The sequence below is a fragment of the Convolutriloba macropyga genome, chromosome 5 (assembly GCF_964194025.1).
Source record: "Convolutriloba macropyga chromosome 5, txConMacr16.3, whole genome shotgun sequence".
Taxonomy (NCBI): domain Eukaryota; kingdom Metazoa; phylum Xenacoelomorpha; order Acoela; family Convolutidae; genus Convolutriloba; species Convolutriloba macropyga.
The window spans coordinates 24,818,219-24,844,655 of NC_134472.1; the positions used below are offsets into that span (position 1 = coordinate 24,818,219).

At 40.7% G+C, this 26,437-nt stretch overlaps 1 protein-coding gene across 1 annotated transcript; it reads right to left on the bottom strand.

The window, feature by feature from the left end:
• Window positions 1-90: 90 nt before the first annotated feature.
• Window positions 91-22,910, bottom strand: LOC142339897 (uncharacterized). Its single transcript, XM_075390229.1, has 4 exons — window positions 22,653-22,910; window positions 3,481-3,659; window positions 2,208-2,359; window positions 91-396 (listed from the first exon to the last, which is right to left on the bottom strand). The coding sequence occupies exons 1-4, from the start codon at window positions 22,790-22,792 to the stop codon at window positions 154-156; spliced, it is 714 nt and encodes a 237-aa protein (XP_075246344.1). The 5' UTR covers window positions 22,793-22,910; the 3' UTR covers window positions 91-153.
• Window positions 22,911-26,437: the final 3,527 nt, after the last annotated feature.

Consider the following 26,437-nt stretch of genomic DNA (forward strand, 5'->3'; position numbering starts at 1 on the left):
AAACTCGGCCACAAAAAGCAATCAGCTCTCTTTAATGTTATTAAAAAGGAGAATTTGAAGCATTTTTCAATGGCAATGAAGAAGGCATGGCATTTTTATGACACTCATCAGTGATTATGACACTCGGATCACTCATCAGTGTATGATTACAAATCAGTTTCCAGGAGATTCGGATGCTGGGTTCTTAGGTGAATGGGACCTGAACACAATTTGGGCTCTGTTGAATTTGTCTTTGTTCTTGTAGAATACTTTGCATTCTGGACATCTGTGAACGTCTTCACGACACCTGTCTAGACAGAGAGGGATAAAGGCGAAGCACCAGAGGAGGAGACAGATTAGAACCCAACAACAGATCACAGCTTTCATCTTGGGTACCCGAACAACTTCAGTCTCTATCTGAAACAAAATAGGGTTCGCATGTACATGAGCGCTGTTGAATTTGAGAAAAAATCAGACAATGTCAAACAATAAAAACAAAAAAACAACGCCTAAATCCCTCCGATGCTGTGATTTTTTAATCATCTGCGTGTAAGATCTAATAAGTGATTTAATTAAGATAAAATTTCCTTAGTAAAATTTTCATCAACAGAAACCTGGTCCCAGACTGTACCTCAAGTCTTAATCAGTACTGATTCAGTGAAATTGAAACTCTTGGATCAAAACGGTATCAGAGCTCTGATCGTGTCACTTTTTAGACTTGGCACGTCTCGAATCAAGTCTCAAGTATTAGCAAGTCTTTAGTCAAAGTCAGAGAGAACTCTGCAAAGTGAAAACAGTAGCAAAAGGAAACTCGGCACTTCGAAAAACTTCGCGTAAAAGAGAATGAATTTTTTTTGATATTGCGCAAATATACCAGCCAAAGACACACTTTTTTGCTCATAGAGAAAAAGGGCTTTTGACGTGAATAAAAAGGAAGTTTTAAATTGACAGGTGCTCCCTGTGAACTCTTCAGAAGTCTCAAAATTTTAAAAAGATGTGAGCAGTACTTGATTTGTTAATCCAAGAGGTTCATGTTATGACATGAAAAGTACTGATCAAGACTTGAAACACAATCTGGGATCAGACCGATTTTCTTTTGCAATGTGCTATTGTTTTTTTTGTGTGATGTGCTTATAATACGGGTCAAGAAATGACCTTTTACCTCGAGTAATTAATTTTTTGCTCTTAACTTTTATTCAAATAAATATCTATTCATTTTCGGTTGAAATATTTTCAGCAAGCGTTATTTCAGATTTGCTTTGATTTACAGTAAAAAATATTTTTGCCAATTTCACTGTCTTTGGTGAATGTCTTGCATTTTTTGAGAAACTGTAAGTGGTTATTTGTTGTATGTCTCTTTCTTTGCGTGAATCATGATGTATGTTTTTCACACCATTATCACCACCAGAGCTGAGCAACCAGAGCATTGCAGTACTGAACCCCTATAAATCCAGAAACTGTATATATACTTTTTTACACTTGTACAGATTCTGTTCATGTCAAAACATACACTGATCAGTCTCTATTTTAGATTAAAAATGTACTTCTAATTTTTATCTGTTCATAACTAATATCATGCAATTATCAACCTACTTAACATTACTGTATAACTCTTGTCAACCTAAAACCATTCTATTTTAAACCTATTTCAGCTCTGACTAGCCTAAATTACACTGTTTTCAACTTGTTTCAGCGCTGATTGCGCATCACAATACATGAATATTCACACCAAACTACATAACATCACAAGTACATTAAACGCAATTATTGTCCACATTTCTGATATTTAAAATGGATAGCGTGTTGGCCTGTCGAGAAGGAAGAGACTGCAAATATCATCAATGTTCTATTGATGACATTTTTAGTCTTTCCCATCTGCGGGCTCATGCGCTTTTCATCGCTTCGAGTGTCGGAAATGCGGTAAATTTTGTAAGTTCGCTGAAAACAGTGTAAAATTCATACACCACAATTCACTGCAAAACAACTTGCAATAAATACGATTTTAATTTTTCATTAAAATGGGAAAACTCACCGGAGAGGTATAAGAACCACCTTAAGGTGGCATTCAAATACCAAGAGGACTATTTGGCAAATTTTTTCTTGTGTTTTTTGGCAGGCGTTGTTTTGTGTGAATAACACATGATAAAGAATTCTATATGAAAATGAATGTGCTCAACTACGTCTGGAACCAAAATAAGATCATTTTTGTTTTCTAAAAGAAATGATACCTGTTGATAGCAATTGGTACACACAATCTCGATTGGACTGGACCCTGTGAGGTATCCTCTCTCGTGATACTTGGGTGTCTTTTTAGACACAGCATACTCGTCTGAAGATTTCTTGATCAACGGAGTCCCATCAGAACATTTCCCCTGACCCTCTGGTAACAAAAACAGTTTGTCAGGTGATTCAGTTCAGTTTTTGTTTTATTTCGTCAGCACTCAGTCACGTTTAATGACCATAACGCCCGTTTTGTCAAGTTCCCGAATAGAATTGTTGAAAAACAAAACTCTTGCGAGCTATCAGTTCCGAATTATTGCCATAAAAGCGGACTGAGTGCTAACGGAATCAGACAAAAACTGAGCTGAATCACCTGAAAAACTATTATAAGCAGAAATGAAATAGTTAAAATTTAACAATTACCTTAAATCTACGCCCCCCGTTTCTTACTTAGAGTTAATATGAGTAGTATAAAAAAAGTTACTGCAGCGTGGCAATCTATAACGGGGTGGGACAATTTGAACTTTATGCGGCGTGGCCATCTACAACGGGGTGGGACAATTAGAATTTTTTAAAATGCAGTAAAATGTCCCCCCTATTTTACATATATACATACATATATACATATATATGTGTGTCCCAGCCCGTTGTAGATTGCCACGCTGCAGTAACTGTCCGTCCCCCCCCCCCCCCCCCGTTGAGGTTCTACACTCTAAAAAAAAGTTCAGGTGAATTTCAGGTAAATTTCAGGTGCTTTCAGGTGTTGTTCAGGTGAGAACAATTTGCCTGAACGATTCAGGTAAATTCAGTTGTTTTTTCAGGTAATTTTACCTGAACTTTTTTTAGTGTGTAGTCAGAATTTTATACTACTAATATGAGGTCTTTTTCTAAGTCGACCAAAATCTAGCCTGAGGTGCCCGACGAAAATCAATTTTGTTATTGAGTACTTTACCGAAAACTTGTATAATTCAAAAATTATACTTAATAAGATGTCCAGGCCGTTCTAGACGTTCAGATGTTGTTTTTTGCGCGTTTATGTGCAGGGTTCCCCGCTCCCACCCCCTTGTGCGTTCGTCTTCGGTCAGCACAGACTTATTTTAGTCTGGGACCTCAACCTGGGAAGTATAATTATGAACAATTTTTGGCCAATCATCGGTCTTTCCACGGCAAATTTGAATCTAGCACTTGTCGAATGTTTAGTTGCCATTTTTTCGGTTGTATTATCATTTTTAAGTCGAGATAAAAAATATCTCAAATATTAGGGAGTAGTAAAATAATTACTGTGGGTGGATGGGTCGCCTTTGTGGAATATTGGACTGGGTTGTGAAGCGAGGGTTACAGTTGCAATAGTCGCTGATCCCTTAGCTGAAGTGCCCATTGATCTGACCACTAGTGAAGAGTGAGCTGTCTCTGCAGAAGGAGGAGCATTCTCAGATGTTTGTTGGCCACTCACTTTATCACTGTAACGAGAGACCCAACTAGTCAACCCAATACATTTTACGAGAAGTTTAATTAACCCCCTCCCCACACCAATTTTAGCGGCATGCTCTAGATTTCAAAATTTTTATCAATTTTATAATGTTTCTTCCAATATTTATCTCCACACTATTTCTCTTGAAAAATCGGAAGAGTTATGGGAAGATATTATGAATTCCACTAGATTTGCGGGAATCGATCCTCAGGGTAACATGATCTGATCGGCCTGTTTTCTGGAAAACTTGTCTATCATCTCCATCACGAGTGACAAGATCTTGGAAAAAATTACCATGTTTTCTTTTATTATCACGGAAACTATATTATACTGTTTCTGTGGTGAGCATCGATAATGAGTTGAGAACAGTTTTCGTTACGATTTGTTACCGATTAATTCAAAGGACCTCTCGCGTTATTGACACCAATTACCTAATGCGCCCCAAATGACAAGTTGCACGACATCAAATAGCATCATTATTCGTTTAGGTGTACCTAATATTGTGCACAGATTAAACTCGAGGGGTTAAAAGCGGAAAAGATCCGGTTAAAAGATAGCAAACGTCAAAATTACGAAAAACAAATTGATATTAGATAACGCTGGGTTTAAACGCAAGTGACTTCTACAAAAAAATTGCCCATAAAATTCTCTCCGTAGCCTCCAATGCTTGATTTGCCTACGACTTAAGGTTGCAATGTCAGAAAATTTGTTGTGCTGTACTTTCTCTATGCTCAAGTTTGCTTAACTATTTTGTCCGAGGAACTAGTTTTGGACGCAAGCTCAGTACTGCATGGGAAAGGCACAATTTCAACTATGTTTAGGTTCTTCTGTAACGGTTGATAGTGGTTTCCCGAGTAAATTGAGGATGGTTACATTGGAAGATTTTGCATGATTCTGTCAGAATCTTAAAGGAGAGCGCATCGTCTGCAAATCCGTCTCAAAACCGGGTCGTCAAAGTAGTATGAACAAAACAAAAGAAAGGAAAGAAAAAAGGCAATGATTAGCAGCCAAGAATTCAATTACAACGGATCAAAAGAGCAAAAACAGTTTTGAAAGTAAAGTGAAAAAAAAACAAAAAGCGTGCTTTGCCTCTCAAATTAAAGACCCCGCTCAATCACGTGGTTCACTTAATTGTCCACCAAATGAGGAAGAGATAAAAATCTTCAAAGTTTATCCATTTAAACAATAGCTTTAGCTCTAACCACTATACAAATGAAACAATAACTCATTAGAAAGGCCATTAAAAAGCGTAAGTGACAAGACCTAAAGGAAAAGCCAAAACAGAATCACATAAGAATTAAATTATTTTTTTCCATGAGAAATATTTCAAATTGGTTATCACAATAACGTTTTTCCTTAATCCTTTATTTTTGTTCATTAAACATTCATACAAATCTTTGTTATCAAACTTTGATTCGGAATCAGAAGTTTTTTCTCATTAAAAGTTCAAATATGGGAGTGTTTGTTTTGTTGAAGAATTCTTCATTCTTCTCAATCGCTCTCTATAACATTAGTCCTGTTCTCCTTAAATTTCAGAATTCTTCTCTTTTCAATCTTCATTGAACTCTTGATAATTATTTCAGTTCTCCCCGCTCGTTGGGAGAGACAATATTTACAAAAACGAAGGTCGCCTCTCATTGGGTGACACCTCTAAAATGACTCCACTCTTCTCGGATTTCACAATATTTTCCCAAAACAGAATTTGCCCAAAAATATTGCAAATTTGGGGCTACGGGACTCGTGCAAGCAACATTATAGCCGATCCTCGTAAAATCACAACGAAAACCGACTGAGCATATCTATCAAAAGCGATAGAATATCCTTGCGACCGATAATTCCTGCTGTCAGTCAACAGAGCTATGCGCTTTAACGCTTTCTTGAGAGTAACTGACAGAACACTCAATGACTCAACAGCAAGATCAACAAACGAAATTCCTTGCTCAGAGCAACTATTTTCGTGTTGTGCATACTTTCGCTCTTCGGCTGCTTGAATCGCGTAACCAGACTTCTCTGCCGCATGATTTGTAATGTTTGGTTGCAGTGGAGAAGTTACGGTAACGTCTAGAGCAGCTGGACGACCTGATTTCCATGAAGGCAGAAATATGTCGCCAGGGCGAGCGTTTCCAGCTATAAGGTTCCGTTTTTCGATGACTTGGGACAAGCTAGCTGCTGAGAATGCAGATGCAATACGGTCACGAATCCTGTCGTGCCGAGAAGTAGCATCCGCTCTTCCGTGAAAGATGACGGCGTGGTCACCAAAAATGTCAAGGGTCACAGACCTGCAGTAAGGGCATTTTCTTTCATCTACATAAACTGCAATCCCTAGTCTGTACTTGACACTAATTTGAAATTCACTGGGACTGAGATGGAGACCTAAGGCAGGAACTGGAGGTGCCGCAAGCCATGCGCCAGATTGTGGAAAACAGAGTGATTGCAGTCTTGCTTTCTCCCTGTAGAAATTTTTCAGTATCTACGGTATCTTGAATTTTCTTTTGTGATTAGGAATTCAAGTTGAAAGGTTCAAGGCTTGTAAAGAGTTCTTTAAAAACTCTACTATCTGAAGCGCACTGGTTTGTATTTTTCTGAACCAGGTCATCAGAAGGTAACACTGAGCCCACATATGCGGCTCTGTATTGCTCTTGCGACTGTCGCACTCCGAGGCCAGAAATGTTTATTGGCAAGGTTGATTGCTTCCATGAATTGTCACAGGTGACAGTACCTATTATTTGATCTAACGCATCCCGTTCGCTGGAATCGAACATCGATCAGATCTCTTGTCGGCGTGTTAATGCGTAGAGAGTAGACTAATATTGGAGCCCCTAAGCAATAAAGAAGTATGCCGAGAGCACACTGAGGATCATCCAGATTTTTTTCAAAATTTCGAAGAGCGACACAACCTTATGAACTCGTTTTCTCAAGTATGAGGAAACAAATTCTGGTGATCCGACTGCGGAATCTAGTACTTTAAAACTGTTGCCCGTATTTCTTGTAAATTCTCGATCAACTGAGGGTAGATCTACGATTGACCAGAGTTCGCACTTGTCTTTCCTCAAATACGGACACCTTTTTGGACCTTCATTGGCTCAGATATTGAGCGTAGTTCGGATTTAATCTTCGGAGCCTGCAACGAAACCATCGTCCAAGTAACAAGTGTGCTGGATAAGATTTGGAACGGGTTCTCTTATTTTTTCTATAACAGGCCATAACGTCAACGAAAAGAGAACTTGTCGAACACCCGATTCACGTTGAACACTTGCGTTATTATACAGTAGTGGAACAGGCTGAGATTAGCAAAGATGTAAGAAGGCTGCAATACCTGGTATGAAATTGCATGCTGCTTGCAGTAAGTGTGAACGCTTAACCGAATTAAAGGCCTTTCGGAAATAAATCTGAAGCATTCCATCCTTAGAGTCAGCGTTGAGGATCTGTTCGAAGTGATTTTTGAAGAGTGGATAATTGCCTCCACACCTCCGCTGACTCCAATTACTAGCTGAATGGAATCGAACAACTCAATTGCTTCTGATTTTGCTTCCTTCGCTAATCATTTAGCAATAAGGCGCCTAAGGATTTCACTGACAGCTATTGGACGTACTCCTCCTTTTTTTGGATAGAGCGTTGAGTGATGCGATGCAGAATGCTTTTGAAACATATGAAGGGAAATTACCCCTGCTTCCAGTATTTACAAACCTTGTTATTGCTTTAGGGGCGGATTCAGAGTGGTCGGGAACAGAACACTCTAGTGCGTGCAATAGATGCTCTAGATACATCTTGGAAGGACCAGCTGCAGTGTACTTGCTGGACGTTTTCAATTGTTCATAAACTATGTTATCGCTAAATTGATTAGCACTTGATGCAACATTATCAGTTTGGAGCAAGGTTCGATTCACTTCTTTGGGATGTAGCTCTTCTAGTGCTTTCAGAGTAGCTTTGCTATTAGGTGCAAGTCCCTCAGATGATTTAGCGGCGCGACTAAATTGACCTTGCAAACATAGACTCTTAGCTCTGCTGGCTAATTCTTCTATTTCGTTTGTGGAATTTTTCTTTGCTTGTTTCAATGACAAAGCCAACTTCAATTTTTACCAAAAAGCACTATGGGACCTGTCTTAAAATAGAATAATTAACAATTAGACAGAAAACATAGAAGTTAAAGTTAGAAAAAACGTTAACAGTTTTTGAAAACGATTTAACTCAAAGTCGTGAAAGCAATCAGCTATCAAATTAAACCCTTCGATGGCTTCATTTATTCCTTTATGCAAAACATATGAGACCTGTCTTCATGCAAAACCTCATACGACTAAAAAACAACAAAAAGAGGTAAAACAAAAAAGTCATCCCAATTATGCGAAGAGACAATTTCGAAGCCCATGAGATCAAAATCTATAAATTTCAGATTTTGAAAATTATCAGTTGCGCATTTTGTTTAAGCCATCGATGTGATATGCGAATTGTCATGAACATGCCATTAATGTGAGGATAGGAAAAAAAGCAAAAGAAAACATCAAAATTTGGAAAGTGTCAAAAAATTTTGATTAGTTATAATTGTTCCTAGTATCAACGCCAAAAAAACAATCACTTAAAAGATAAAACAACATTAAGGCTACAATATGTGTCCACTGAAAAAAAGCGACCTCTCTTTAATGAAACTACGCTGAAAGATATAGTATTTTTGAAAGTGGCAGATCGCAAGAAGTCATTTTTTAAAACAAATTTTTTAGACTATGGAGACATTACAATCGTAAGCTTTCAACTAAAAAAATAATTTTTCAAATTGCCAGGGAACTAATTTTCATGTAATTATTAAAACTAAGTAAAAAGACTGCATATTAAAACTGAATGCAGACCGAAATTTAATTTTCCTGAGCGATTTTATGTACACAGTGTTGATGCGAAAAAACAATAAGCTTTTCACTGATATTATTATATGTATTTATTTGACTCCTTTTAATGTAAGTTTGACTGGTCGATAGGTGGGTTTTGATTTGGAATCGCTTTGCTCTTTAACTAATAAAAAAAAATGGCGAAAATATTTCACACAGAATATATACGCCCTGTTGGAAACCGAATACATTTTCAATGAAAAAATTCCACAACTGGACCAAAATTACTCCTGCTATTGTTTGGTCTCCATTAAAACAAAAATATACCAATTGTTACAAAAACAACTCTTTCGAACGAACAAAATGTCATTATATTAAAATAAATGATTAATTTTGGTTACCTATCGAGTTATATTTATGTGCATTGTGTCAACTGGAAATTTAAAATGATGCTTTAATAGCTCCATTGAAAATTGATTAAATTATTGATTAGGGTAGACTCAGTCACAAGACTACCAAAAGAATATCAAATACTGGCAAATCACAGGAATTCTGTGAAAAATTAACGAAAAATTTTTGTCGGAGCCATAAAAATCTTGATCTTTACTCATTAAACACAATACTGTTTCAATGGGCCATAATGGGCCATGTTCCATGTATTGATATTGGGATGAAAAATGCATAGAAATTTCAAAAAGACAATAAGAACCTTTTTCATTCGGACACTCAACAATAAGACCCAAATTGACCGTGTTATCGCTGTGCGGTTGTTGAGAACACATTTGTTCAAAAATATTCAGTTAATTTTTTTTGACAATCGAAAATTTTATTGTATCAAAAATGAACCAAGCGTTTATAAATTTTGTTGTACATAAGCGAAAGACCGCAAAAATGTTATTTGCGGAAATTTTTCTTGGAACCGGAGTCTTAATTAGCTCGTATCTGAGTAAGAGATGATTGTGTCAGCAGTTTTTATGTCAGAATCATTGGTGACACTGGACAAAGGGGGTTAAATAAGCATATTTGATGCCATTTTTCATGAAAAGAAAAATGAAAAAAAATCAATTTTCAGAAACTTAGCAAGAAATTTTGCCAAAACTGTTGGCTAAAACGTTTCACCGGCTCTCTTCTATCACTGAACGTAAAATTAATTAGACTATCTTTAGCAAAAATTTATCAAAATTTAAGCAGTTCACGAAAATTTATCGAAATTTACGAAAAAAATTGAACAATGCAAAAGAAGTTAGGCTAATGTTCACAAATTTTTAAACCTTCGTAGCTCCTCGGAAAAAGCAAAATTCAAAAAAAAATCCTCATTTCGAATTTCTACGCCTGGCAAGCTTTATTATTATACCAATAACTATCCTGTACGATCAATTTATTGATCAGCGTAAACACACTGAACAAAAAACACAATTGAGTAAATAGTTTCTCCACCACTGTAGTGGGCCAGGTTAATAAGTGAAACGCTCATTTTATAAGAATTGCGACCAACGAAGGTATAAATTTACAAAAAAATAACTGAGATTAAAATTAATAAAAATAGACATATGGATTTGAAAGTTTGAGTCAAAATTGTGCAGTTTTTAAAATTAGTTCTCAGTGAAATCGGTATTGCCTTGTTGTTCTTTTCGGTATTGTTGCCAATGCAAATGCGTTCAAGCGAGAGGAAATAACATGTGCGTTCGCACAGATTGTTCTATAGCCCATTTCGCCGAGCGGTTAAGACCTCTGGCCCGCGCCCCAGAGTTCGCTGGTTCGAATCCCGTCAAAGTTAAAACTTTTTGCCCCCATAAAATTTTGTGTATGGTTTTTAGGTTAAACTTAATAGGTTTTTGACCACTTTTCGACCTTCAACTAGAGATCAAAGATACGTTTGGTGGACGACCTTCTGGTTGTCTAATGCAGTAAAAAAAACATGCGGTTTTCTCTCGTATAGAGAGCTTATGGTTTTTCGTGTGTTATCATATGTAATTTTATCGTCTTGTACGTTCGAGATACGCTTGTTACACATGTTTCTATACGTAAATAGATCATGAAAAATTCTTCGTGAGTTTGTCTATGTCCCGATACATAGTAAAGCCTTACAAATTGAGTCTTGAATTTTATATACCTTTTCTTTCAAGAAATATTCAAACTTATTACTCAATACGAGAACGAGGCACAACATTTGGTCCACCAACAGTGATAACAAACCAGAATCATTTCACAGCCGATTTCCGGACTCCTCAAAGAGAGAGAAGTGTGGTTTTGGTCACCAACGCTAGGAGTGAAACTGATGACCGAAGCACATTGAGCGAGGCTTCTGGAAACCCAAAAGTGAATGTACTGAGGATTTCGAGGGCGAAACGTCAGAAAAACTGTAAGATCGAAACATTTTAAATGAAAAAACTGGGATACGACAGAAATTGATGATATAGCGTCAAAATAGACAAAAAACCCGACAACTGACAAAAAACTGGTTTTAGTCGAAAAACTTGAACTTTATATTTGGGCAATAATTTGATATTAGCCAAACGTGTCTGAGGGGTGGGAACTTGAAAAACCAGCTTTCAATAAAATTCGATAAATTTATCGAATTTTTTTGCAATTTTTGGGTCGAAAATTTGAAAAATCAAAAATTTGGTCAAATTTTTGAGAAACTGGTAAATTATTGTTCAGTATAGCTGGGGTAACACTATAATACAAGTATTCAACAAACAATTTGAATTTTGACCAAATTTTTGAAAATTGTCGATATTACCATTTTTTGAGAAAAAATCTCAAAAAACATCAAAAAACAGGAAAGGTTCGTAGTTTTTGTCCCCATACAGTAAATACACGTTGATGTGAGCCTATGGTATTCATTTTGGTTACTAGTTCGTTGTTCCACGCCATAAATAGTCTACCAAAAAACAGTCAAAATCGGTATACAAGCACTGTATTTTCACTTCCCGGTTTAAGCTGGAATCCTTTCGCTGTTAACTATAGAAAAACGGTACAATATCAGTTGGATAACGTTTTCCGGCACAAAAGTGATATAATCATCTGGCACGACGCCATAAATAATTCGTTAACATCGCATAGAACGAATAACTACCGCGAACTTGCGTTGCCGGAACTTGCTACCGTATTAGAACATTATCAAGACCGTTTGAAAGCAATTGTTTATTGTCCACGAAACGGCGCACCAAACATCTTTGGTTTTCTTAACCAAACAAGCATAGTGACTCTTCATGTGATCACTGATTTAGTATCGAAGCGCAAGCAAAAGGATCAGAACTTGATTAAAGAGTACTATCAATTGCATCAGAAACATCATCTTGAAATAAAGTCACTTACATTAGTATTAACACATCAGAATTCACTTCGTTGCTTGCTTAAGAAAACTCGCCATAGTAAGCTCAATAGGCTACGCCGTAGAGCGAAAAAGAATAAAAAACTCGCCGCTGAAGCCGCAGCCGCGTCGATTTCTAACTAGGTTTACGTCTTTCTGGTTTTGTGACCTAAGTTTAGCTTACAGTGGTTATTAAGCTAGTTAGTTGTGATACCTAGTCGTTCCGCCGTGTCTCGTCTTCGTTGCGCGTCGTCCGTGCGTTTAACCGCTCGCTTTTCGCTTCCGCTCATCCAGAGCTTGCTTTCGTTCCTTTTCCCGCCTTTGCTTTTCCGTTTCCGCCGGTCGCACTTAAATCGTTCGGCTTCGTCACCTCGTTTCGCACGTTGCATGTTTCACTCGCCGTCCCCCGTTTTCTGGGTCTCAAAAGCTTTTGAGTTATTGTGTCCTCGGTTCTAACTATAGGGGTTACGAGACTCAAGAGCGTTTTGAGACTCAGACGTCCGCTGCGCTCGGTTACGTCTCAACCGCCGTGCGTTTCCAGCTCCATTTTTCGATACCGTACTACTTGTCCGCCTTTACAACCCGTGCTTCGTTCCTGCTCCACGACTTGGCCTGACTTCTTTAGTGTTAACCCCTTTTGTATTTTTGTTTCAATTGTGTACGTTCAAGCGTTGAGACCATTTTCCCCAAATCCTTTCAAAAACAAACCCGTAATAAATCAGCATGTCAAAATCTATTGGAGAGCGAGTTCTTAAGTTGCATGACGCAACAACAAAAATTGAGAGAGAGCTTTGCACAGCCTATGAGAGTATCGATGACGCAATTCAGGAACGCGCCAGACGCGTAAAAGTAGAGAGGCTAGTAACTAGGTGCAAAGATCTCTTAATGAGTGCCATCTCTAAAAATGATCAATTACTAGCACTCGCCGCGAAAACTGAGCAGGCAGAGAAAAATAAAGCAGAAGTTGAGGAATGGCTAGAAACTGTTAACAAAAGGCATGATGATTACATGAAAACCGCTCGAAAATACATAGACTCAGTCCTAGATACTGATAGTTCTAGCAAGTTGTCTCACCATTCCAAAAAGACTTCCACATGCAGAACAGCATCAAATGCTTCCACACTGCGTAGAAAAGAACTACTTTTGGCTAAACTCAGACGCGAGGAAATAGAAGAGGAGAACAAAGCCGCAGCGCGAATTGCCGAAAAAGAATATGATATTGAGATGGCTCTAAGGGAGCGATAATTGGCCGAAAGAAAACATGACATGGAACTCTTCGCTAAGAAACGCCAAAATGATCTTGAGAAAATGCAGGAAGAAAACCGTAAACGACTCATTGAGGCAAAAATGCAAGAAATTGATCTCATGGATACTGAATCGTTGTTTAGCAAGAGTACGGCAGACAAAGAATCAAGACGTGGTAGCTACCATTCAATGAAGAATGACGACCTTGTAAATGAATGGCTTGAGTCTGCTGACAATGAAAACACGCTCACTGCTCCAGATAAGACAGTTCAAACGAGTTCCGGTCAAAATCAGGAGCACCGAACGAAATCAGGTCACAACAAGGAACCGTCATCAGATCCAGCCCAGACTGCAGACCGTGATAGTCAATTACCGCCTCTCATTCAGCAATCTTCCTTTGAAGTTAACGAAACTGGCATAGAAAACGGAAAAGCTTCATTCCCGTTCCCCCGATCGAACGAACCGAGAGAGAGTTCACTTGCAGGCGAACTTGTTGATCGAGCGCCTGAAAGCGGCCGATTACCTAATGTTGAATATCCATTCAACTTGAACACAAACACAAACCATTTGACAGATCCCTTGATTAACACATCAACGCATGTTTGGAACACAAACGCAGAGCAAGAAGCCACATACTATCGTAGTTTACTGGCTTATTCACAAAATTTTTTCGTGCCACCTTCGAACAACGTCGTCGATAGTAGCACAGTAACTGTGCCCTCGACTGCTGATTTGTTGAACACAGCACCCGTTCTGAATTTAACAACACCGATTTACACTTCTTATCCAAGTCAAAATGCTGCGCAATCCGTACATAACTTAACGCAGAACTTGTCGTTCAATATACCTAATGGGGATATCATATCCCGAAACCGTCCTCAAGCATCAGTACCCTTCAGTCATTATGTCCCAAACTAAGCCTCATGGAAGTTGGCCAGTGTAAACCCGTCTACCGCTACCGTAAATTGTCCCCCAAATTTGTCTCAAAGCACATCCGTAAATGTGAACACAAGTGTACCGGTTTCGGCCGCCACAGTTGGCGGTACAACATACTACCAAAATACGATCTCGAGCACGAGTGTATCTGCGCAGGTACTTTCTCCAGCGTCTGCCCCGGGCTACGCGATGCCGACACTCCCGTATTACCCGTTTCCTCCTCCAATGATTAACCCCGCAATGCATCAAGCACCGAGTACGGTTACAGTGAAAGACCTAGCTGAACTTCTTACTCTCAACAAGAAGGATCTCTTACCAGATTGGAACCTAGCTAAGTTTACTGGTAATCCCTTGCAGTGGCATGAATGCTACGGCCAATTTAAGAGCGCTATTGATTCGCAGGCCCTAACTGATGACCTCAAGTTGACATATTTGAAAACTCTCGTAGTAGGTAAAGCCAAAGATTTCAGAATTCGCCATTGCAGAATTCGCTTATTGTGGAAAAATGTACAGAGATGCACTGAAAACACTTGAGCGAAAGTTCGGACAACCCCAAGCAGTTGTCACTGCTCACCTTGACAAATTGGCAAACTACCCTTCAATTAAGATGCACAGCTCTGATCAAATCATCCATTTTTCCACAACTGTCTCTAGTCTTGTTGGCGTCTTCAGGTCTTTGTCCTATGATGCAGATCTTCAGAGTTCATCACTCTTGAATCAGGCAGTTCAGAAATTGCCACCAAATTTGAAGGAATCATGGTCACTGCACACTGTGAAAAGAGACCTGATTCGCCCTACAATGTTGGATTTCAACGACTGGTTGAAAGAAAGAGCGGAGGGTCATGATCGCATGAAAACCACTTCTTTCAGAAGCAAACCAGAAGACACCAACAGCAATGGTGCAGTAAAGACCAAAGTGTCTTCGAAAGTATTCGCGTCCAACTCGAAGTCATATAGTGTTAATAGGCAGTCTCAAAGTTCAAAGAATGATCACGCACCTTGCGTACTTTGTAAATCACAACATCCGATTTGGCGATGTCAGACTTTTAAGGAAAAAACTCCGACGCAGCCTGCTAAAATAGCCGCAGAGAACCAACTCTGCTTTTAGTGCTTGAATGGTAAGCATTCGTTTCGTACGTGTCCGAATCAGCGCAAATGTAATCGCAAGGGCTGTCGCAGTACCCATAACATCTTGCTGCATGGTGCTGAGAGGATTTTCCCAGCAAGCGGCCGAAACAAATCTGCTGATGCATCACTACCAAAAGTCAACTGAACAAAAACGTCAACAACCGCTGTAGACGATGCAAGTACTCACGGAACAAGCAGCACATCGATCACTGATGTCAAGGGTCTTTTGCAGGTCCTCGAAGTCGATAAAGAGGGACAGTCACAGAAGTGCGCACGAGCACTTGTTCTCTGCGATACAGCATGCAGTCACTCCTGGATCTCCAGTGAACTCGCGAAACGTCTCCATTTGAGAGGAACACCGTTCAATTTGACGGTGAACGGTATCAATACGCAAGAGACAATCAACACTGAAGCTGTTCAGGTTAAAGTGACCCGAATTGGTGAGAATACCTGTTCTCCGTTCGAGTTGTTGACGTACGTGAAAGAAAACCTTCGCGTTGGGTCTGAAAAAATTGATATCGTTACCCTGCAAGATAAATATCCTCATTTGAGTGTGTTATCTCCAAAGAGTTATGGTTACGCGAACGTAGAGATGATACTTGGTCAAGACGCGTACCACGCCATCCGCCCGCTCGAGTATTTCGAAACCGACTCGAAATCCTCACCCTTTGCCGTTCGTTTACCGTTAGGATGGGTACTAAGTGGTCCAATACCGTCAGCGTCCGGTCTAATCTCGACAAGTTTTAAAGCGGTAGTTGAACATGACTCTGAGTTGGCGACAAAATTCAAGTCGTGGTCTGACATGGAATCATCCGGGGCTGTTAAGCAAGTGAATTCGCGCTCAGCGTCCGACCGTCGAGCCGTCGAAACCCTCGATTAGTCAACCGTACACGAGAAAGGTCGTTACTTCGTTGGTATGTTGTGGTCTTCCAATGAAGTCAAATTTCCCAACAATTATTTTTCTGCATTGGTCCAGCTGAAGTCCTTAGAGAAGAGACTTAGTAAAGATCCCAACTTACGCGAACGCTACGCACAAACAATACGAGAAGATTTGAGTAAAAAGTATGTTGTTAAAGTGCAAACCGGTGAGGAAACTGAGCATCAACTCGGCAGGAAATGGTATTTGCCGCATCGTCCGGTCATGAACCCAAACAAACCTGGGAAGGTGCGAAGGGTCCTCAATGGTGCCTCCAAGTTTCAAGGAGTTTCTTTGAACAAAGTGCTGCTAACTGGTCCAGATCTTCTACAGAAATTGATTCACACGCTGATCAGATTCCGTCAGCATCAAATTGCTGTATCCGCTGACATCGAGGGAATGTTCCTGCAGGTAGGTGTGTTGCCATCTGATCAACCACCTCTCCGTTTTTTGTGGCGGGAGGACCCCTCAAAGACCGTTGAGGTGTATCAGTACACTCGACACATCTTCGGCGCAAAAGACTCGCCAACTTGCTCAAATTACGCGTTGCAGCGAACAGCACGAGATCATGAAAAAGAGTATCCAGACGCAGCAAAGGCAGTTCATGAAAAATTCTATATGGATGATTACCTGGACTCAATGGAATCTCCTGATGAGGCGCTCAAGCGGTCACGAGACTTGGTCAAATTACTTAGTAAGGGTGGTTTCAAACTAACTAAGTTCATTAGTAACCTGCCAGGTTTACTAGAAGAGCTTGAAGATCAATCAGTTGAGTCTGTTCCGAAAGTCATTGGTGCATCAATGGAAGAGTCATCCTCCCATGTTTTGGGATTAAAATGGGATCATACCAGAGACACTCTAGTAGTAAGTCGCGGCCCTTCTTGTGATTGCAGTAAAGCTGTCACGCAAAGGTTGGTTTTGAGTTTAGTAGCCAAAGTATTCGATCCCATTGGCTTAGTTGCTCCTTTTACCGTCACAGCACGACTTCTCCTGAAAAATGTCTGGCGTTTACATGGTCAGAGCTGGGATAAAAGACTCCCCAATGAAATGATTGATCAATTCTCCTCCTGGAGTTCTGAGTTACCAACGCTGGCTTTGTTAACCATACCTCGCTGCTATTTTTCCGGTCCTTTTGAACACCTCGAATTGCACGTATTCGGAGATAGTTCTCAGGAAGTTTTTAGCTCAGTTGCGTTCTTGCGTGCACTTGTCAGTCCAACATCTGAAAATAAACGTACCGAGTTGCATTCGTGATTGGAAAAGCACGTGTCGCCCCAATGAAGACACTCACCGTGCCGAAGCTTGAACTACAGGCAGCTTTGCTCGCAGCCCGATTGAGAGAAGAAATATGCAAAGCACTTACCGTACCTGTTCAAAACACGTTTATGTGGACAGATAGCACTACTGTCCTCCAATGGTTGAACTCACTGGACAAGCAACCGATATTTGTCGCAAACCGCGTCTCGGAGATTCTTGAAGGGACAAGTGTTGATCAATGGCATCATGTTGCATCTCATGCTAATCCAGCCGACGCAGGTACCAGAGGAATGTCTTCTGAAGCGCTCCAAAAAAGCAGTTGGTTGCATGGTCCCCAGTTTCTCCGAACGTGCGATTTCCCGTTCCAGCCGAATACTTATGTAGTCAAAAACATCAAATTGAAGAGTCATTCAACTGAAGCATCCTCTTCAGAGAAGACTTCCACTTTGATAACCGACGTTTTCAAAAGTGACTTTAGCCTTCCGTTCCGTAAGTTCAGTTCGTATCCTAAAATCCTAAACTGCATAGGATTCTTGCGTATTGCATGCGATTACTTCCTCGTCATCTTGCCTATCGGTCTTCTGGAAAGGAAATAGTTGATCCGGAAGAACTTAGCGCTGCAGAACAAAAGCTGCAGTTAATTATTCAGTCTGAGTCATTCCCCATTGAGCGACAACAGCTTGCTCAAGAAAAACAAATTATCGTGAAAAGCCGTATTGCCGTTTACTCGCCGTTCATTGGACCTGGTGGCCTACTACGGTCCACCGGTCGCATTAAACGACTCGCCGAAATTGACTTTGACTTGAAGCATCCAATAATACTTGATGGACGCCATCCATTAGTTCTGTTGTTCCTACGCCACATGCATCTGAAACATCACCATAAAGGTATCGATTATCTCCGTGCACTTATCAAACAAAGATTTGCGGTCCTGAAACTTCGTTCAACACTCCGTTCTATTCGCTTGAGTTGCGTTCTTTGCCGAAAAAGAAATGCAACACCCGTCCAGCCGATTATGGCTGATCTTCCGTCTGAACGACTTGGGTTTCAGAGTCCGCCTTTCACCAACGTGGGTCTAGATTACTTTGGACCTTTTAACGTAACGATACGCCGCTCATCTGAAAAAAGATGGGGCTTCTTGTGCACATGTCTCACGACTCGTGCTGTGCATGTTGAGATAGCGCACTCGATGGATGCAAACACCTGTGTGATGGGTATCGAGCGATTCATCGCACGCCGTGGAATGCCATCAGTAATCTGGTCAGATAATGGGACGAACTTTGTCGGTGCAGAAAAGGACCTATTGGCATGTCTGCTCAATTGGGATGCAAAATTGATAGCTTCAAAAATCGCACAGAAGGGAATCAAATGGAAATTTAATCCGCCTGCGTCGCCGCATCACGGAGGCGTCTGGGAAAGGCTTGTGCGTAGTTTCAAGCGAACTTTGTACGCCATACTCGACAACCGCCGACTTACTGATGAAATACTTCATACGACTTTCTGTTTAGTCGAACAGACGCTGAATAACCGCCCGCTGACGCCGGTTAGTTCCGACGCTAACGACTTCGACGCCTCGACGCCGAACCACTTCCTCCTTGGAAATCGCAGTTCCTGTTTGCCTTCACTCGCTCCGGTTGATGACTTTAACCACCGTAAGAGGTATGCTAGAGCGCAAGCTTACGCGAATGAGATTTGGAAGCGTTGGTTAAAAGAGTACGTCTCTGCGTTGAACCGCCGCCCCAAATGGAGAACTCAACCAACCGGAATCCTGAAAACTGGCGACTTAGTCTGGATAGTCGATGACGACAGCCCAAGGGACCACTATCCACTCGCTAGAGTTTCGAGTCTGCGTTACGGTAACGATGGAATCGCGCGATCTGCCGAAGTGCAAATACCAAACGGCACCCTATCCCGCCCCGTAATTAATCTAATGCCTGTCTTAGAATCATCATTTTTGGGGCCGGAGGATGTTGCCAATGCAAATGCGTTCAAGCGAGAGGAAATAACATGTGCGTTCGCACAGATTGTTCTATAGCCCATTTCGCCGAGCGGTTAAGACCTCTGGCCCGCGCCCCAGAGGTCGCTGGTTCGAATCCCGTCAAAGTCAAAACTTTTTGCCCGCATAAAATTTTGTGTATGGTTTTTAGGTTAAACTTAATAGGTTTTTGACCTCTTTTCGACCTTCAACTAGAGATCAAAGATACGTTTGGCGGACGACCTTCTGGTTGTCTAATGCAGTAAAAAACATGCGGTTTTCTCTCGTATAGAGAGCTTATGGTTTTTTGTGTGTTATCATATGTAATGTTATCGTCTTGTACGTTCGAGATACGCTTGTTACACATGTTTCTATACGTAAATAGATCATGAAAATTTCTTCGTGAGTTTGTCTATGTCCCGATACATAGTAAAGCCTTACAAATTGAGTCTTGAATTATATATACCTTTTCTTTCAAGAAATATTCAAACTTATTACTCGATACGAGAACGAGGCACAACAGGTATTGTTCAAAACTAGTTAACTAGGTTATAACAAAAAAATTTACATTCGTATCCTAAAATCCAAGTTCGTATCCTAAAATCCTAAACTGCATAGGATTCTTGCGTATTGCATGCGATTACTTCCTCGTCATCTTGCCTATCGGTCTTCTGGAAAGGAAATAGTTGATCCGGAAGAACTTAGCGCTGCAGAACAAAAGCTGCAGTTAATTATTCAGTCTGAGTCATTCCCCATTGAGCGACAACAGCTTGCTCAAGAAAAACAAATTATCGTGAAAAGCCGTATTGCCGTTTACTCGCCGTTCATTGGACCTGGTGGCCTACTACGGTCCACCGGTCGCATTAAACGACTCGCCGAAATTGACTTTGACTTGAAGCATCCAATAATACTTGATGGACGCCATCCATTAGTTCTGTTGCTCCTACGCCACATGCATCTGAAACATCACCATAAAGGTATCGATTATCTCCGTGCACTTATCAAACAAAGATTTGCGGTCCTGAAACTTCGTTCAACACTCCGTTCTATTCGCTTGAGTTGCGTTCTTTGCCGAAAAAGAAATGCAACACCCGTCCAGCCGATTATGGCTGATCTTCCGTCTGAACGACTTGGGTTTCAGAGTCCGCCTTTCACCAACGTGGGTCTAGATTACTTTGGACCTTTTAACGTAACGATACGCCGCTCATCTGAAAAAAGATGGGGCTTCTTGTGCACATGTCTCACGACTCGTGCTGTGCATGTTGAGATAGCGCACTCGATGGATGCAAACACCTGTGTGATGGGTATCGAGCGATTCATCGCACGCCGTGGAATGCCATCAGTAATCTGGTCAGATAATGGGACGAACTTTGTCGGTGCAGAAAAGGACCTATTGGCATGTCTGCTCAATTGGGATGCAAAATTGATAGCTTCAAAAATCGCACAGAAGGGAATCAAATGGAAATTTAATCCGCCTGCGTCGCCGCATCACGGAGGCGTCTGGGAAAGGCTTGTGCGTAGTTTCAAGCGAACTTTGTACGCCATACTCGACAACCGCCGACTTACTGATGAAATACTTCATACGACTTTCTGTTTAGTCGAACAGACGCTGAATAACCGCCCGCTGACGCCGGTTAGTTCCGACGCTAACGACTTCGACGCCTCGACGCCGAACCACTTCCTCCTTGGAAATCGCAGTTCCTGTTTGCCTTCACTCGCTCCGGTTGATGACTTTAACCACCGTAAGAGGTATGCTAGAGCGCAAGCTTACGCGAATGAGATTTGGAAGCGTTGGTTAAAAGAGTACGTCTCTGCGTTGAACCGCCGCCCCAAATGGAGAACTCAACCAACCGGAATCCTGAAAACTGGCGACTTAGTCTGGATAGTCGATGACGACAGCCCAAGGGACCACTATCCACTCGCTAGAGTTTCGAGTCTGCGTTACGGTAACGATGGAATCGCGCGATCTGCCGAAGTGCAAACACCAAACGGCACCCTATCCCGCCCCGTAATTAATCTAATGCCTGTCTTAGAATCATCATTTTTGGGGCCGGAGGATGTTGCCAATGCAAATGCGTTCAAGCGAGAGGAAATAACATGTGCGTTCGCACAGATTGTTCTATAGCCCATTTCGCCGAGCGGTTAAGACCTCTGGCCCGCGCCCCAGAGGTCGCTGGTTCGAATCTCGTCAAAGTCAAAACTTTTTGCCCGCATAAAATTTTGTGTATGGTTTTTAGGTTAAACTTAATAGGTTTTTGACCTCTTTTCGACCTTCAACTAGAGATCAAAGATACGTTTGGCGGACGACCTTCTGGTTGTCTAATGCAGTAAAAAACATGCGGTTTTCTCTCGTATAGAGAGCTTATGGTTTTTTGTGTGTTATCATATGTAATGTTATCGTCTTGTACGTTCGAGATACGCTTGTTACACATGTTTGTATACGTAAATAGATCATGAAAATTTCTTCGTGAGTTTGTCTATGTCCCGATACATAGTAAAGCCTTACAAATTGAGTCTTGAATTATATATACCTTTTCTTTCAAGAAATATTCAAACTTATTACTCGATACGAGAACGAGGCACAACAGGTATTGTTCAAAACTAGTTAACTAGGTTATAACAAAAAAATTTAAGATTAAAATACTCGGAAAAAAATTTGTGTCTACAAATCATCAAACCCTTCGAAAATAATATTTTAAAAACAAAACCATATCTTAAATTTTATTAAATTATTTTTTGTTTGCTTCCTAGCAAAAAAAAAAACTTTTGAATGGTTACAGTTCGCTTTTAAAAGTTAGATTGGGAAGAAAACAAAAAATAGAATTCATAACTTGTTTGTTTTTTAAAAAAATATTATTGAAAGATTTGAACTCTGAATTTCTGCTTTACTTTATAGTATTTTATATGCTCAGAAATTTTGCAAGATTTTGTCTAAATGAATGGTAGATGAGACAAGCTTTTAAGTGAGTTTAGAAAGAACTATATTGAGGACGCTCTTCATGAAAAATAAATGTCTGGGTTTTTATCAGAAAATTTGTCAAAACTTTGCAAAGTTCCAAATTTTTTTGGAATCATTAAAATGATTTTTACATACAAAATTTATAGACCCTATAACAAACGCAGGATTCTTGTAGAGGCTAAATTTTAGAGCTGAAACCCGTACCGAAATTCTACCATCAAACTTTACGAAGTGTTTCAAATGTGTATTCTCCGTTTTAAATCTTTGTTGATTAAATACATTAGTTCTTTTTTGTGGTCGTTGAATTTAATTTTTGTTGTTACCATTGTTTAAAGGGATGAAGAACAAAAAAATAGAAGTTTTGAGAATCGAAAAATACAAATTGGTGCCGGATGACTATAGAAATAGTAATTTTGCAAAATGTTAAATATACCTGAATGCGTCTTGAGCCTCTAGTCTGTCGAGAGTTTTGGAGGCCACGAATGACCTTTCATGGGACATGATTTCGTCATAAGTTTTGCTGAAATCCGCACTCTCCATTCCAGCTCTCCGCTGTTTGTTTGATTCGGCCATTATGAACGTAATCGATAATCAGATCAATAACGGTTTAGTCTTTGAGATGTATAATGGATTGAAATTAGTTTTCATTGATTAAGATTGTATGTCTGTGAGATCTAAATTGAGATGCGACTTCAAGTTTGGCGGTAAAAACAATGTGTTTCATACCAGTGCAGTTTAAATCGAAGCATGATATGATTTTTGCAACCCATGTTGAAGCCGTTTTTACAACTGATTTAATATCTGATTTAAGTTTCAAAATCTTTATTGCAAGCTGTTAATTTCTAACACAGACAACCAAACACATGAATACGGATACAGATCCCCTAGTTAAGATCTACCCAGGCTGAGGACCCGGACGGAATCAAGTATGTCCGGACCGAAGATGAACGCACGAGGGGGGCGTTTTGCGTTCAAAAATACATGGTCTGGAAACATCGAGAAACGCACGAAGGTCTGGACATGAACGCACGAAAGTCTGAAGCATGCACATAAGTGAAAATCTTGAGGAAAACGTTTAGGAAATTATGTTCCATCCCTATACATGAGCTTCATTGCTTGCGTACAGCAGCAAAAGGCTCAGTTTGGATCTTTTCGACAATTGCCCCCCCCCTTTGCAAAAGGGGGGTTATTCTTGAATAGAATTTAAGCGAGCCATTTATTAACCAATCAGAGACGACTAATAACTTTCCACGCATGCGCATACTATGTTAAATTGGATTAAATAAAATACGCCATTGTATGGCAACTAGCCGAACCGGAATACAAAGCGAAAAGAATTTACGACTGGCGGGTCGGTGGGCGCGCTTCGCGCGCGTCGCGGCTTCGCCGCGATAACCGACCCGCGATTTCCGGATTACATCCCACAGCGCATAAGAGGCATGGCCATGAACAGCGGTTCGCAACCGCGCTTAAACTATTATTCGGCTATCTAAACTGTAGGCCAAGTAATATCGTGGTAAAGTATAGCACAGAAGGGGGCGGCGATTCTCTACTAGGTACCAAGTGGGGGGGGGCAATTGTTGAAAAGATCCCATACTATTAAATCAAAAGAGACTCTTTTAACTAATTCAACTTGTTTGGTGCGATTGAGACCTCGTTTACGCACATCATAAGACCCCGTTCTGTTGTACTTTATTATTTTGCTGTGGTGATTCGCGTTGCGAGTATGCAGACAGAATGTTTATGAGTGATTCGCGGAGCGAGATCTACTTTAACTTTTGTTTCGCTTACTTGCGGAGCGGGAGAACAAGAGACAGTTTTGCAAACTGAATTGAGTTGCATAAATTAAGAGGAATGAATTAAACAGATTGGAGCCACTTGGGCACAACGTGAATACGTGATCAGACAAGTCTGATCACGAAGCGGGAAACTATCAGACAACGGAATGAAATCATAAGGTAAAAACAAATTGAACAAATTAATGAAGGTGAAAGTAATTGAACTAATTTAAGTCATCAAATAAATTTTACTGCAATGATTAAATAAAATGAATAAATATACCATCAGGTATCACATACCCTTCGCAGCAAGAAGAAAAATTGTAATATACAATTTTTCAGATATAATTTATAATAAAAATATTTACAAATTAATACAAGGTCCCCGGTTAAATAGATAATATCAATATATTTGCTGGTTATCATAACTAAAAATACGATGATTAATACAATATAAAATGTCTTTTCAGTTTTTGAGTTTTACAAGGTCCAATCTTCATTTTCGTAATCTTGTTCCTCTGCATCAAGAGCAGTCATTGATCTAGCCAATGTCGGGGTGTCCGTCTCTAGCAAAGGTACATTTCGTACCGCGGGAGGCGAGACAGAACCAATATGAGGTGACACGTTTTGCTCTTCCGGTTGGATTTCCAAGATATGTTGCACCGATTCGACAACGGTGACAGGTGGTGCAAAATTTTCGACATCACCCGCTCGTCGGGGTCGTTTAGGCGGTGTTAGGATGTCTGATCCTGGAGATGACGTTTCAAAACCATAATATGACGGGCTTCGCCTATTACGGTCAGAAGATCGTTTTGAAGATGCTGTTGCGGGTGGATCAGTAGGCGCATTGTAGTCGGTTCGCTGATCTCGAGTGGAGGTTGAGCGTTTCGGATTGCGGCGAAGTTTGGCAATTTTGGCAACGCGCCCCCGCATTGCGCGAGAAATGTTTGAGCGCTGTGAAGAGACTCCGCTGCCCGGCTCTCTCTTCCTATGTTTCATCTTTTTATCACCCTTTTGCTTTCGGGTGAACTCTTTAATGTGGCTGTGGATCAGCTCTTGAACGACTTTCTCTCCAGCACGTGGCCCGCGTCTGTCGGCATATACTTTTAATGGAGTCTGTCTCTCCTGATGGGTGCCGAATTTGGCAATATCGCTATTGCGGACGGTAACAATTTGTTTGCCCGGCTCCTTGATGGTCGATGTAGTCGGGCTTACTTTTAAGATGTGTGATCCTGGGGCGAGAACTTCATAAAGGCCTTCAAGTTTCTTCTTGGATCGTCTTTTGCCGTGGATTTTGCGAGCCAAGTTTAGCTCTACCGATCGTTCTTTTAGGGGAATGGGGCGGATTGCTTTTGTTTTTAGGAATCTGGATTCGCCATCCGTGCTCGCCCTCTCTCTTGCGCTCGCTTCCGTTGTGGCGCGTGTCATGCCCTTTTCGACTTCAATGTCGCTTCTGTATCCACTTATCCATTTGTCATCAGGCAATATTTCCTCCGGCATCACTGTTTCTTCGTCAATTACTGTGCATGGTTTGCACTCAGTGGCCTTGACTATTAGCTCCCGATGCATGTAAGGCCACCAGCAATGTGTTGCCATACAAATCATGCCCCATGTACCTGGATGGCTGGCATGAATATCATCTGTGAGTGCTTCGCGAAGCACGTTGGGGATAGCTACCTTCTCGTCTATTCATACGCACCCGGAGCGCACGTGAAGGTCCCTCCAGTACGAATGTATGTACGGGTTGATGACTTTTAATCGGGCTTCGTTATTTGTCAGTATGCAATCCCTGACTTCTTTTAAGACGGCATCTTTGCTAGTGAGAGAAGCGATGAGCGTTTTACTGAATATCTTTGATACTATATAATCAAACGTGGGGACGTGCGGGCTCGGCGTTAACGGGGTACTAGCATTTGAAGAATGAGTAGGGGATGTTGGGGTTATGTTGTGTGCCAAGCTTGTTGTCGGCGGAATACTAATGTTTTGCGGGCGTTGATTTGCTGTGCGGGGTGTAGATGTTGAATTAGATCAATTACTCGCGGTGCGCGTGACGTTTTCACTGGTTGAGGGTTGATCCGCTGCGCGGGATGTATCATTGAATCGCATTCTGGTTATTCTTTTCTTTGACGGCATACTGTTAGCTATTAAATTGATATCTTTAATTATGGATGATGTTTTAGTTGAGTTTTTGAGAGTAGAAGAATGCGACTGAATTCTAGATCGACAAGGGGCAAAAAGCACTGATTTGAATTCTGGGTGGTGACTTTTTGAGTTATTTTCGGAATGTGATTCGATTGGCGGGATTTGTAATTGAGTAATTTGATGCTTGTGCTGTGCGTATGCCACTTTATTCCTAATTTGGATTAATTGTTTGTTATTACTGGTGTTTTGCAGAGTGAGAGGAGTGCTAAGTGGATTTTGAGACGCGAGTGGTGCATAT

What these genes read in the sequence shown, in the direction of transcription:
- LOC142339897 (XM_075390229.1), bottom strand. Translation starts at nt 22,792, where the DNA reads ATGGCCGAATCAAACAAACAGCGGAGAGCTGGAATGGAGAGTGCGGAT. An exon ending in GAGGCTCAAGACGCATTCAG is followed by an intron (nt 3,660 to 22,652) that starts GTATATTTAACA and finishes CTCTCGTTACAG; the next exon opens with TGATAAAGTGAGTGGCCAAC. An exon ending in AGGCGACCCATCCACCCACA is followed by an intron (nt 2,360 to 3,480) that starts GTAATTATTTTA and finishes TTTTGTTACCAG; the next exon opens with AGGGTCAGGGGAAATGTTCT.